The 12938-nt window shown below is 38.9% G+C and overlaps 1 protein-coding gene across 1 annotated transcript; it reads left to right on the forward strand.

The window, feature by feature from the left end:
- Positions 1 to 7234: 7234 nt before the first annotated feature.
- Positions 7235 to 8930, forward strand: LOC112176374. Its single transcript, XM_040511952.1, has 3 exons — positions 7235 to 7596; positions 8061 to 8206; positions 8416 to 8930. Exons 1-3 carry the CDS (start codon positions 7460 to 7462, stop codon positions 8592 to 8594), a joined length of 462 nt encoding a protein of 153 aa, XP_040367886.1. The 5' UTR covers positions 7235 to 7459; the 3' UTR covers positions 8595 to 8930.
- The last annotated feature ends 4008 nt before the right edge of the window (positions 8931 to 12938 follow it).

Raw genomic sequence — 12938 nt, forward strand, 5'->3', positions numbered from 1 at the left:
TTTGGCAACAAGGAACATAAACTAGCGATAAAGAACAGAGATATAAAATCAGCTAACGTGTTGTTGGACAACGATTTCAGCACTAAGCTTGGTGATTTTGGGATTGCCAAGCTTGTGGATCCACAGTTCCGGATTCAGACTACTGGGGTGATAGGGACGTTTGGATACATGTCCCCCAGAATATTCAAATGGGGGGAGGCTAGTAAAGAATCCGATGTGTTAAGTTTTGGAGTTGTGGCCTTGGAACTTTCTTGTGGAAAGAGGACTCACCAGGATGGAGAATATCATGTGCCACTTTTCCTTTGGATTTGGTCGCTTAAACTTGAAGGGAGACTTCTGGATGTAGCTGATGAGAGATTGGAAATGACTTTTGGGCAAAGGGAAATGGAATATTATGTTTGCTAGTTGTGGGATTATGGTACAGTAACCCCAACAGCAACAGATGGCCAAAAACTGAACAAGTTATTAAGGTACTCCAGCTTGAAGCACCATTGCCAGAACTTCCGCATGACGAGCATGATCAACCACAACCACAACCTCAACAACAAGCTTATTAATTTGCCTTCTCAAGTATCTTTAACTTTTATCTTCAACAGTCCGTGGGTCGTTAAAGTATTTCAGACATTTCTCAGCTACATCGATCATGCATGCTACATTTTTGTATCATATCGAATTATAACAAGAATCTCAATTATTATCGCTGCTACTATTTTTCTGGAATTGTAATTTGTGAATTCAAGTTGTTAGGGAAACAACGAACGGCGCACATAAGCTCCTGCAGTACATAAGCATGCATGTAAGAATAAATTTCATTGGACGTTGAACCTCCTTCTGTAACGTCTTTTCTTGTTCTGACGTATGAAGCGTTAGCCTTAACGGCAAGTCTTCATGCGGCAATCATTCATGAAGGTTAAAGGAGATTCAAAAATTTTCATTTTGATTGATAGTATCCATGGCATCATTGGCACCGACATCATTTGGCTTTCAAAGCAGCTTCATTCTTTCCAGTTACCACATCAAGAGAGAGACCAACTTCCTTGATGATGCTATTGCCTACACTCTCTAGTCTCTACCACTCTCAGCTTGTAATGCTCACCCCTTTGATGATTGTCTCAATATAGGTTGTATACGAGGGACTTTGTTGTAATTTCCTTCTTTTCAATTGAAAAAAAAAAAGTGTTTTCTTGGTTTTCCTAATAATGTTTATGAAAATATTACTTGGGTCATAATGAATTAACGCTTGTTCAGTTCACTAATATGTATAATATGTGTATCAATGCTGCCTTCTTCTTTTGGAATTCGAGTATATTTTCCATTTCATATATATATGAAGGGTCATGGACGTAGCTACAGCTATGGCTATTTTGGGCTAAAAGTTGTCAAGTAGGTATAGATCAAATAAGGGAGAAAAAGAAAATAATATGGGATAAAAAGAAAATAAAATAAAATAAATAAATAAATAAAAAGAAACACTATACTAAGTGTCTAAGTCCATCAGCGATCGAGGAGGAGACTAGGTCTCGACACTCAGTCACCGTCTGAGAAGTGAGAATCACTCCCGCAGCAGCCATGACTCACTTTGAGGCTCAGTCCCGCCGCGACTTCACCGAGCCACCTCCACTGCTCCACGCGGCTACCCCTCCTGGTTCTAGAGCTTAAGGTCCTCTTAAATCTTAATCGATTGTTTTTCCATCTTAATTTGGAGTTATTTGTGGGTTTATATTAAGGGTTCTTGACCAAAAGCACCAAAATGAGGCAAAGTTATCCCATTTACCCCAGCAACATATTTTTATTCCAACTTACCCTGTTTAAAGCAAAATGACAGTTTTGCCATTCACTTAATTAATTAATTACATCTGCCTCTATGTCTCTCTCCTCTCTCCACGATCTGAACTCTCTCTCTCTCTCTCATCCCTCTCCGTCTGCTCTCTCTCTCTCTCTCTCTCTCTCTCTCTCTCTCTCTCTCTCTCTCTCTCTCTCTCTCTCTCTCTCTCTCTCTCTCTCTCTCTCTCTCTCTCTCTCTCTCTCTCTCTCATCGCTCCACGATCTCAAACTCCGGCGAGGTTCGACCTCTCGCCCAGGTTTCGCTGCAACTCGCAGGTGAGCTCGACTGCTGTCGCTCTGCCAACGACCGAGTCCAACCGTTGCAAAACCCAGATTCCGTGCAACTCGCCGGTAAGCTCGACCACGTCCAACAGCCTCGCCGGTGCGGGTCGACTTTTGCCAGGATTCTGCTGCAGCTCGGCCAGCGCTGACAACGACGACTTCGATGGCCTCATGGACGCCTCGCCTTCTCTTTGGCATCGCCGATGGCCTCCTGGACTCCGCGGGGGCTCGACCCAGGCTGTGGCAGAGGAGAGAGGTGATTGGGTGCCCAAATAATTTTTTTTTTTTTTTAAGTAACGGGACAGAAGGAAAGGAAAAAAAAAGTTTTGAATGTCTATTGCCCTCTAATAGACGTCTATTACCCCTCTATTGGAGGGCAATAGACGGCTATATATTGGGGGGCAATAGACGTTTTGAATTTATGTAATCTCCTTGTTTTTTATCTGTAATCAAAGTTTTATTTGTCTAAATTTAGGGAGATTAGTTCTTATTCTAGCAACTGATAGTCCTATTGGGGGGCAATAGACTCCAATAGACGTCTATTGCCCCTCTATTAGGGGGCAATAGATGTGTATTGGGGCTAAAAAAAACTTTCAGACGAGATTTTCAGCAAATTTCGGTGGGCGGCAGCCGGTGACCGGAATCCGGCGAAAGTTGACCGGATTCCGACGGCCGGTGACTGGACTCCGGCAAAGTCTCCCATGGTTTCTCTCTCTTCCATTCTCTCTCTCTCTCTCTCTAAGTACAAAAGGGTGAGGGTAAAATGGTATTAAAAAAAATGTAAAAACAAAAAAAAAAAATCTTAATGGGATATTAGGGAATATCTCCTTAGAGTGTTTTGGGCAAGAGAGAATTAAAAAAACTTAATGGGGTAAGTGGGAAAAAAATCTCTAAAAATGGGGTAAATGGACAAAAACCCTTATATTAATTGAATACCTTAGGCTTAGTCGCCTAGTTGCTTAGAGGAATAGCATACATTAATTGAATTTCCTATTATTGAATCAGGCCTATATTGAATACCTTCATCAATTCCTCCTGTTTCTGTGTCTGACTTGTGCCCACAATCTATGATTGTTTCTATAATTGAACTATATATGCTGGTCTGACTTTGGTTCCAAAACGTACCTGGTTCTAAAATCAATATATAGCCTATCTATATTAATAGTTCCAAAACATGCTGAAAACTTTAGTTATGCAAACGGTGAAAACTTCAGTTGGCTAATTGAATACCTTAGACTAATCGAATACCTTGCTTTTGTAGTGCAGATGGTGGTGGTGTTGGAAAACGCCAACGGTTTGAATTCTTTAGGCTAATCGACTACCTTGCTTTTCCAAAATTAGCCCAACTCATTTTTAATTCCTGGCTACATCCCTGTGAAGGGTGAGATAGACAAGAGTGAAATTGAAGAAGGCGAGACAAGGGTTCTCGGTCCTGAAAAGGCAGATATTTAGGGACCAAAATATATAATGTCAAGAATTACAAAAAAAAAAATCATGGTGACCATGCAAACAGTTTCATTATCAGAATGAGCAATATGACCAAAATGGTTTTTGTATTATGCATGAGTACAACCTTCATCCTTCATTGATGCCTAAGGGCATCTCCAACAGAATACCTATTTTTAAAAAAAATTGAAATTTAACAAATTTTGGGATAACTTTTATCTCCAGCAGAATACCTATTTAAAAGCTAAATTTAGCTTTAGCTAAAAACTCTAGCTAAATATAGCTAGAGAGGAGAGAGAAAATAACTTCACCTAAAATCCTCAACGTTTCAAAATTTAAATTAACTCAAGAATAGCTATCATTGCTGGAGGACTACTCTCAAATTGGATAGCTATATTTAACTTTTAGCAATTTTTAGCTATGTTTATAACAAACACTGTTGGAGATGCTCTAAGTCAAAAGTGGTGCTGATATCATCAATTGGATACCTTGCCGAATTCGAAGGAATTAGAAAAAGAGAGAATATCAACTTACAATTTCTCACTTACATATTTGAAAGAAATGAATAGGAGGGGCCACTGGATGTGTAGGACAATACGCGCTTTGTACGTGCAAATTGTCTTGTTTTTAAGTACTGCATTTATTTCTTCAAAAATCTGCTACCTCACAAACATTGAACGATATTGAAAAGTTAGTTTGTTCTCAATGGTAGCATACAAAAGAAGGTTTAAAGACTCAAAAACAAAGTAAATTATATAAATTAGAGTCTTAAGTGCAAAATATATGAATTCAGATGAATACATCACTAACAAATAATAGTCTCAAAAATCCTATGATGACCCAAAAAGAGATAAAAAAAAAAGTAAATCTCAAAGAGAGAACAACATTACTTTCATCTCTACTAGTATATATAAAGGGGGCCAGGGAGGCACCAAATTTGGTAAAAAAAGCTCTACCAAAAATGGAACTCCCTAGAATGCCCATGATATGGATAAAAATTGGCAGATAATCAGATATGCAATGAAAAAAAAATTAAAACGATAATGTGCAACAAACAAAGAGAAGTACGTGATCTAGCTTCTATCCAAATGCTCACAAAAGCAGTTCAGTTCAATTTCAACTCCTCTCTATCACAATTTGTATAAAAAAAACAAGTAGTGGAGAAGAAATCTTAATTACTCTGCAATTGATTTCAATTTCTAACCACCTAATGAATTAATCTCAACTGTACGTTTTAGAATTTCAGGATAGTTGGATATTTGGAATTTCAATTTTCTATGAAAACAAGATTAATGCAATTGTTCATTCTCAAAAAAAAAAAAATAGATTAATGCAATTGTTGGTAAGATATTTTTTAAGTGTTATCTTTTTCTGCAATTTTGGAAAAATTTCAGTCCTTACTTCATAGTAGAGTAGTAGAGATGAAATTTCATTTTCTGATTTTTAACAAATACGCCGTGTAATTAGGATATTAAAAAGTACGCATAGAGACCTCTAAATTGCTGAGAAAAAACACAATTACAGACAATTAATACGCGTATATTGTACGCTTCATGTATCTTATATATATATTCGAAAATCGAAGCAATACGCTATGCTTCACTTTCTCTGATCATTTCTCTCCCTCTCGACCTCACCAACTCATTCACCAAGATATGGATAACGTGGACATTGAAACGGACTGTACCATGATGATTGATGCACTTAATAGAGACACAGAAGATTTATCTGAGGTAGGGTGTATTATAGAGGATTGTAAAGCTTATTTGCGTTCAATTCCTTCTTCATCACTCTGCTCTATTTATCGTGAAGCAAATGGTGTAGCACATAGATTGGCCCATCTTGCTAGTGTTGATTACTTAGATGATTATTGGTTAGATGAGACAGCTGTGATTATCCAGGATGTTCTCTATGAGGATGCTTGTACTAGTACTCGAGGTTTAGGTAATATGTCTCCCTCGCTGTACAATTATCCATCTATTATTAATAATAATTCCGGGCGTGGGGCTGAGCCTCCCAGTTAGGTTGGGTTCCAAACCCCGTTTCAAAAAAAAAAAAAAATACAAGGACGTGTCATATTCCTTGCAATGTCTAAGGGTCAAATGCAAGGATATACAAAATTCTTTGCACAACCTCATCAAATGCAAGGATTTTTAAGTCATAAACCCGTTGCAAAAAGGGAAATTTTTTGTAGTGAATGTTATCAGACATCGTTTCTAAATCAATAAAAATGTTAAAATGGATAATTGTGTTGTTAGACCTATATTTCATTAAGCATCTAATGCCAAAATATGAAGGTTTGACAATAGCTAACACACCAAAATGGTGATCACATTAAAGTTTTTACATCGATTTTGAACCTTAAACCGATGTCTCGTTGCAAACTAAACATCAGTTATGAACCGATGTCTTAGTTTTGGTGATCTTTAACATCGCCCACTAAGACATCGGATTTTTTTTTTTTTAACATCAGTTGTGGACTGATGTATATGAACTTTATCCTAGTAGTGGAATGAGCAATATGACCAAAATGGTTTTTGTATTATGCATGAGTACAACCTTCATCCTAAGTACTGAATTTATTTCTTCAAAAATCTGTTACCTCACAAACATTGATCGATATTGAAAAGTTAGTTTGTTCTCAATGGTAGCATACAAAAGAAGGTTTCTTGAAACACCAAAAAAAAAATATATATATATATATATATATATATAAAGACTCAAAAACAAAGTAAATTATATAAATTAGAGTTTTTAGTGCAAAATATATTCAGATGAATACATCACTAACAAATAACAGTCTCAAAAATCCTATGAAGACCCAAAAAGAAATAAAAAAAGTAAATCTCAAAGAGAGAACAACATTCTTTGATTCTAAGATGAAAGTAAACAATAATGCAGACATATATACAAAATTCACCAACAAGAAGTAAGAACTACATGAAAAATTAGACACACCTAGTTTTGCATTTGCGTTGTCTAATTAATAATTACTCAATAGAAGGCGACCTTTATCATCCAGAACGAAAAGAAAAAAAAAACTAAACACAAAAATCTCTACTAGTATATATAAAGGGAGGCACCAAATTTGGTATAAAAAGTTCTACCAAAAATGGAACTCCCTAGAATGCCCATGATATAGATAAAAATTAGCAGATAATCATATGCAATGAAAAAAAAAAATTAAAATGATAACGTGCAACAAACAAAGAGAAGTACGCGATCTAGCTTTCTCACAAAAGCAGTTCAGTTCAGTTTCAAACTCCTCTCTATCCCAATTTGTATAAAAAAACAAGTAGTGGAGAAGAAATCTTAATTACTCTGCAATTGATTTCAATTTCTAACCACCTAATGAATTAATCTCAACTGTAAGTTTTAGAATTTCAGGATAGTTGGATATTTGGAATTTCAATTTTCTACGAAAACAAGATTAATGCAATTGTTGGTCAGATATTTTGTAAGTGTTATCTTTTTCTGCAATTTTGGAAAAATTTCAGTCCTTACTTCATAGTAGAGTAGTAGAGATGAAATTTCATTTTCTGATTTTTAACAAATACACCGTGTAATTAGGATATTAAAAAGTCTCTACCACTAAATTGCGTAGAAAAAAAGCAATACAGACAGTTAATACGCGTATATTATACGCGCTTCATGTATCTTATATATCCGAAAATCAAAACAAAATGCTTGGCTTCCCCTTCTCTGATCATCTCTCTCTCTACCTCACCAACTCTTTCGCTCTTTCCATCTCCATCATGGCAAAGCTCTCTGATTCCCGCAATTCCAACCGTTCCGATCGTCGAAACAAATACCTGAAGCCGAATCCGGGTGGCCGGAAATCAGGTCCTCGGAAATTGGCGACTCTATTCCAGGGTTTGGGGCTCCAAGACAAAACCCTTCTTCTTTCATGTTGTCGCCTACGTCCGCAAAGAGCCCTAGCCCTAACCCTAGATCTGGAATCCCGAGCGCACCTCCTACTCCCAATGCACCGGTGAGGCACGGTCTCCGGCCACCGTCTCGCCTCGGGGCTCGGATATGCGGCAGGTTACGGCTGTTCTCTTTCAGAGCCAGATTTCTCTTTGCAATTTTAAGCCTTCCGCTAAAGTTTTGTTCTCTGAGGCGCGTGTTTTGTTTAGTGGGTTAAGCCTAGATTCGTGATGGGTCCGTTGCTGTTCTTGATTGTGTTGTTCTTGCTGAATGAAATCAAACCAGTAAAAAAAAAAAGTAAAATTTATGTTTTGGGTAGTTGTGTTTATGGGTTTTAAAGTCTATAGGGGATCCAAATGTCTCTGTGTTGTTGTGGTCTGGATAGGGAGTTTGCAGTTTTAGGAAGTCTTATGTGGATTAGGTGGCAAAAGAATTATGATCATGACCTTCTAATGGCAATGTCAATTTGAAAAGTGCTTGTCAGTGCTTTTTCTCTGGTAATGATTGCAATTGGCAGCGTTGCTTCGTATGGAGACTCCTAAAGTTTAGAACTTGTTCGTATGGATTGTTGTTGATGGCAGGCTTTTCGCCGATGAATGCAGAATGCACAAGCAGTGTGGCAACCGCCGCACTCTCTGTTGTGCTAGGTGTACTAGCTGCTATATATTGATTATCGTTTCAAAGGATGCAGGCATCCACGACAATTTGGGCTGCTCTCTCTATGACTGTGAGTTCTATTCCTCCTTTTCTATGATTTTTAATGGTTTCTTGCTCTTAAACTTGAAATCCATTAGTGTTCTGCATTTTGGGTAATGTTGTTCATGTGGAAGCCTAGGATAATATTCGGATAAGGTTATGTTTACTATGAAACCAATAAGGCTGTGAATGCAAAACTTGCTAGAAATGTTGTGCAGCTTAGTTGGAGTTTTGCTGCAGATGATTGGTGGCAGAGTCACTCTACTTGTGGTGTATTACAGAATGATTGTAGTGTTTCATTGAAGGGGATTCTCTACCATGGTTGGAGTTGGTCAAGTGTTGGAGGCGGAGCTTTGGTGCCGTCTCAAGGGTTTGGGATTGATTGGGTCGCAGGTCTCAGCTTGACTCCAACCTATTGACATGCTTCATCCTCTCTACGTTATTGTCAAGAATTTTCAGGTTATTGAAGAAGGATTTGCTTTATGGAACCAAACAAGCTTGGAGACAACTTGGCTGGGTTAGGGCATGATTCTTATCCTGGTTGCAGATTTTTCAATGTCCGTATTTCTGTTGGAAAGTGATTGCTCCAGCTCTGCTGACATAGTTAGTTTTCCCCCCTTCTTCTGGCTTTTGCGAACCCGTACATTTCCTCATGTATTGGTAGCAGTTGTTTTATTAGCTATCTGTACTACAGTAGCAATAGTAGTCATATGTAAACAGCTTCAACTTTATAATATTATTTTTCTTTTTCTGAATTCTGAAAAAACGAAGTTATGCTAGCACTCTTTACTTTTTTTGTTTTTGATTTAGTGTACACTTTTACTGAATTAACAAACTAGATTACTAGAGAGATGGATCAAACAAAAAAGACCAAAGAGGAAAACTGAACCAGCAAAGCAAAGAAAAATTAATGCTGGCAATTCATGGAACAAAACTAATAGGGTAAATAAGACGGAGCAAAGTAAGGACTAATGCACAGTTGCACTGTTGCAAAATGAACATCACGACATTCCTTTGTAGAATTTAGGGTCCTTGCCCAAAAGCACCAAAATGAGCCAAACTTTTCCCACTTACCCCAGCAACAGATTTTTGTTCTCACATACACAATTTCACACCAAAATACCATTTTGCCCTCAATCCAATTAAACAATTACTTCAGCTGCCACACACACTCTCTCTCTCTCTCCACAGACGCCAGCGACAACTCAAACTGATACCTCCGAGCCCGGGTTGCTCCACGACGGCGTCTCCGATGTCGGACGGTACCAAAATGGCCGGAAAATTACTGCATAACCTGGAGGCAATTCTCGAGTCGCTCCCGGCCTCGTCAACTACGCTCTTGGCCTCTGCTCCGATCGTTTTGCAGAACCACCAGCTGCTCCGATCTTTTTGTAAAACAACCAGGCTCCGATCGGCCTCGTCGAAGATGCAGAACCACCAGCCACCATCGTTTTGCAGAACCCGATCCGGCGGAGTATCAACACACCTCGATCTCCGGCGGAGTATCAACACACCTCGATCTCTCTCCTCTCTCTCTGTCACCGCCATGGTCGAAGGCATTCAAGTGTGGTTTTCCGATGACAAGTTGTTCACCGAGCACTAGGCTGTAGAATCAACGGCACAGACATCATCTACGACCCCAGCCTCGCCAGAAGTAGTCGAGTCTGCAACCGGAGAAGGGAGAAGAGGACTTGGGTGCCCAGATCATTTTCTGGGTGCCCAAATTAGTTTTTTTTTTTTTTTTAAGTAATTTGGCAGAAGGAAAGGAAAAAAAAAATTAATGTCTATTGGAGGGCAATAGACGTTTTGAATTGTCTAAATTTAAAGAGATTAGTTCTCATTCTAGCAACTGAAAGTCTTATTGGGGGATAGTAGACGTCTATTGGGGGGCAATACATGGCTGATAGACGTCTATTGGGGGGCAATAGACGTCTATTGGGGGCAATACATGGCTGATAGTCGTCTATTGGGAGGGCAATACATGGTTAATAGACGTCTATTGGGAGGCAATACATGGTTGATAGTCGTCTATTGCCCCTTTATTGGGGGGCAATAGACGTCTATTGGGGGGCAATACATGACTGATAGTCGTCTATTGGGGGGCAATACATGGCTGATAGTCGTCTATTGGGGGGCAATAGACGTCTATTGGGGGCAAAAAAACTTTCCCGTGGGTGGTAGCCGGTGATCGGAATCCGGCGGCCGGTGACCGGATTCCGGCGAAAATTGGGGGGCAATAGACGGCTATTGGGGGGCAATAGACGTTTTGAATTGATGTAATCTCCTTGTTTTTTTTCTGTAATCAAAGTTTTATTTGTCTAAATTTAGGGAGATTAGTTCCCATTCTGGCAACTGAAAGTCCTATTGAGGGGCAATAGGAGTCTATTGGGGGGCAATACATGGTTGATAGTCGTCTATTGGGGGCAATACATAGCTGATAGTCATCTATTGGGGGGCAATACATGGCTGATAGTCGTCTATTGGAGGGTAATAGACGTCTATTAGGGGGCAATAGACGTCTATTGGGGGGGCAATAGACGTCTATTGGGGGGCAATAGATGTCTATTGGGTGACCGAAATCCGGCGACAGGATTCCGGCGAAAGTTGGCCGGAATCCGGCGAGGTTGGCCGGAATCCGGCGAGGTTGGCCGGAATCCGGCGAGGTTGGCCGGAATCCGACGGCCGGTGACCGGATTCCGGCAGCCGGTGACCGGCTCCGGCGAAGTCTCCCATGGTTTCTCTCTCTTCTATTTTTTTTTTCTCTCTCTCTCTAAGTAACAAGGGGGTGAGGGTAAAATGGTATTAAAAAAAAATTAAAAACAAAAAAAAAGGTATTAGGGAAGACTCCCTTAGAGTGTATTGGGTAAGAGAGAATTAAAAAAACTTAATGGGGTAAGTGGGAAAAAAATCCCTAAAAATGGGGGGTAAGTGGACAAAATCCCTAGAATTTATGAATAAATCGATGAGAACTGGAATGGTCCTTTTAAGGTCAGACGCATAAGAAGGTCGTCCATTTGAAGAAGTAGAAACTCACCAACTCACCAACTCACCAATCCCATCATCACCTCCAGATTTTGATGTCAACGTGAATGAGATCTCAATACCTGCGCAGAGATTAAAAACTTCAACAGTTCGAATTAAGAAGCTGTACTGGTTTGTTAATCAACGTTTAATTAGTTCATCCTAGTTATAAATCTCCATAATGATATAGTAATTATTCAATGGTCACATTTTGGATGAAGAAAAATTCAATGGTCTTTAGTAATATTCTAACAGCAGAGCAAATTAGCAATGCGTATAGAAGATTGGTTGATGAATATTGACGATACTGAACATAATATATAACATCCTCAAAACAAAGTTGCTCTTTCTTTAACGTACTAGAGATCTCTGCAGATATTCTCCGATTTGCATAGTATTTAAATATCGGCAGTTTGGAAGTTCACCCTACCTCTGTAAACTATATATAATCTGAGTAAAATAGAGGTTACATAGCACACCATAACGATTCAGCTTCATTTGGCCAACTCAATGGAGCTTCATCTACCCAGCTTATGTGCATTTTGCTCTCTATACCCTCATGTGATTACCATTGTTCTTTTGATTACCTTTTCCCAACCTACCGTCGCTGTAAATAATATATTGAGCAACGAAACTGACTGAGTCACCCTGTTCAAGTTCAAAGAATGAATCCCTTCACTTCGGCAATCGGCATGGAGTTACTTGTGGCACAAGGCATCAAAGAATATATAAACAGCCTTGAAACTACGGTGGTTCTGACTTGCAAGGAACCATATCATCTTACATTTGCAACCTCTCTTTTCTCAGGTTCATCAGCCTTTGAGATAACAGCTTCTTTGGCAAGATTCCACTGCAAGTTGATCATTTGTTCAGATCCGGCATCTAAATCTCAGTAAAAACATGTTGGAGGGGGTAAAAACATCTAAACCTCTCTTTATAATCGAGAAATTTAATACTCGACCTCCTCCTCCCCAGACTCGTTGAATTGAATCTGAAATCTGTTTAATCAGGGGAAAAGGAACCGATGAAACTATTTCCAATCTGTTTATTGAGTTGAAATGAATTACGTAGTTTCATCTCGATTTTGTCCTAAGGTTTATGTAGATTTGTAAAATTGGGGACGAATATGCCACTCGTTTATCAGAAACCAAATACAACTTTACTTTACTGTAAAAGATTGGCTGTTTTTAATCTCGAATTTATATGCTACATTTGTTACTTATGTTAAGGCCTTTTTTATGTACGTGGTGAATGAAGATTCTTGTGAATTTTGTTTGAGAAAGAATGGAGTTACTTGCGGCACAAGCCATCAAGGAGTAACAGCCTCGAAACTACGGGGTTCTGACTTGCAAGGAATCATATCACCTGACATTGGCAACCTCTCTTTTCTCAGGTTCATCAGCCTTCGAGATAACTGCTTCTCTGGCAAGATTCAACAGCAAGTTGATCATTTGTTCAGACTCCGGCATCTAAATCTCCGTAAAAACATGTTGGAAGGGGAAATTGAAGAAAAATAGAGAGAATTGGAAAAGAGAGAAAGCTCAAAGAGATATTTTCATTTCATTCTGCAAATCTGTTACAACCTGATCGTATTTATACACAAATATCTATATCTTAATTCCTGAAAACTAGGAGAGAATCATTTACATAATTCTAGAAGATATAACAGAATTGTTATGGTTTTCTAGAAGAGATTATAACAGAATGGCTGGAGCTGTGATTTACGTTTTCTTTGCCTTCAT

Source organism: Rosa chinensis, chromosome 7 (assembly GCF_002994745.2).
Source record: "Rosa chinensis cultivar Old Blush chromosome 7, RchiOBHm-V2, whole genome shotgun sequence".
Taxonomy (NCBI): domain Eukaryota; kingdom Viridiplantae; phylum Streptophyta; class Magnoliopsida; order Rosales; family Rosaceae; genus Rosa; species Rosa chinensis.

Coding starts and splice junctions, on each gene's coding strand:
- LOC112176374 (XM_040511952.1), top strand. CDS start 7,460: ATGTTGTCGCCTACGTCCGCAAAGAGCCCTAGCCCTAACCCTAGATCT. Junction 7,597..8,060: donor GGGGCTCGGATATGCGGCAG/GTTACGGCTGTT, acceptor TGTTGATGGCAG/GCTTTTCGCCGATGAATGCA. Junction 8,207..8,415: donor GGGCTGCTCTCTCTATGACT/GTGAGTTCTATT, acceptor GTTTTGCTGCAG/ATGATTGGTGGCAGAGTCAC.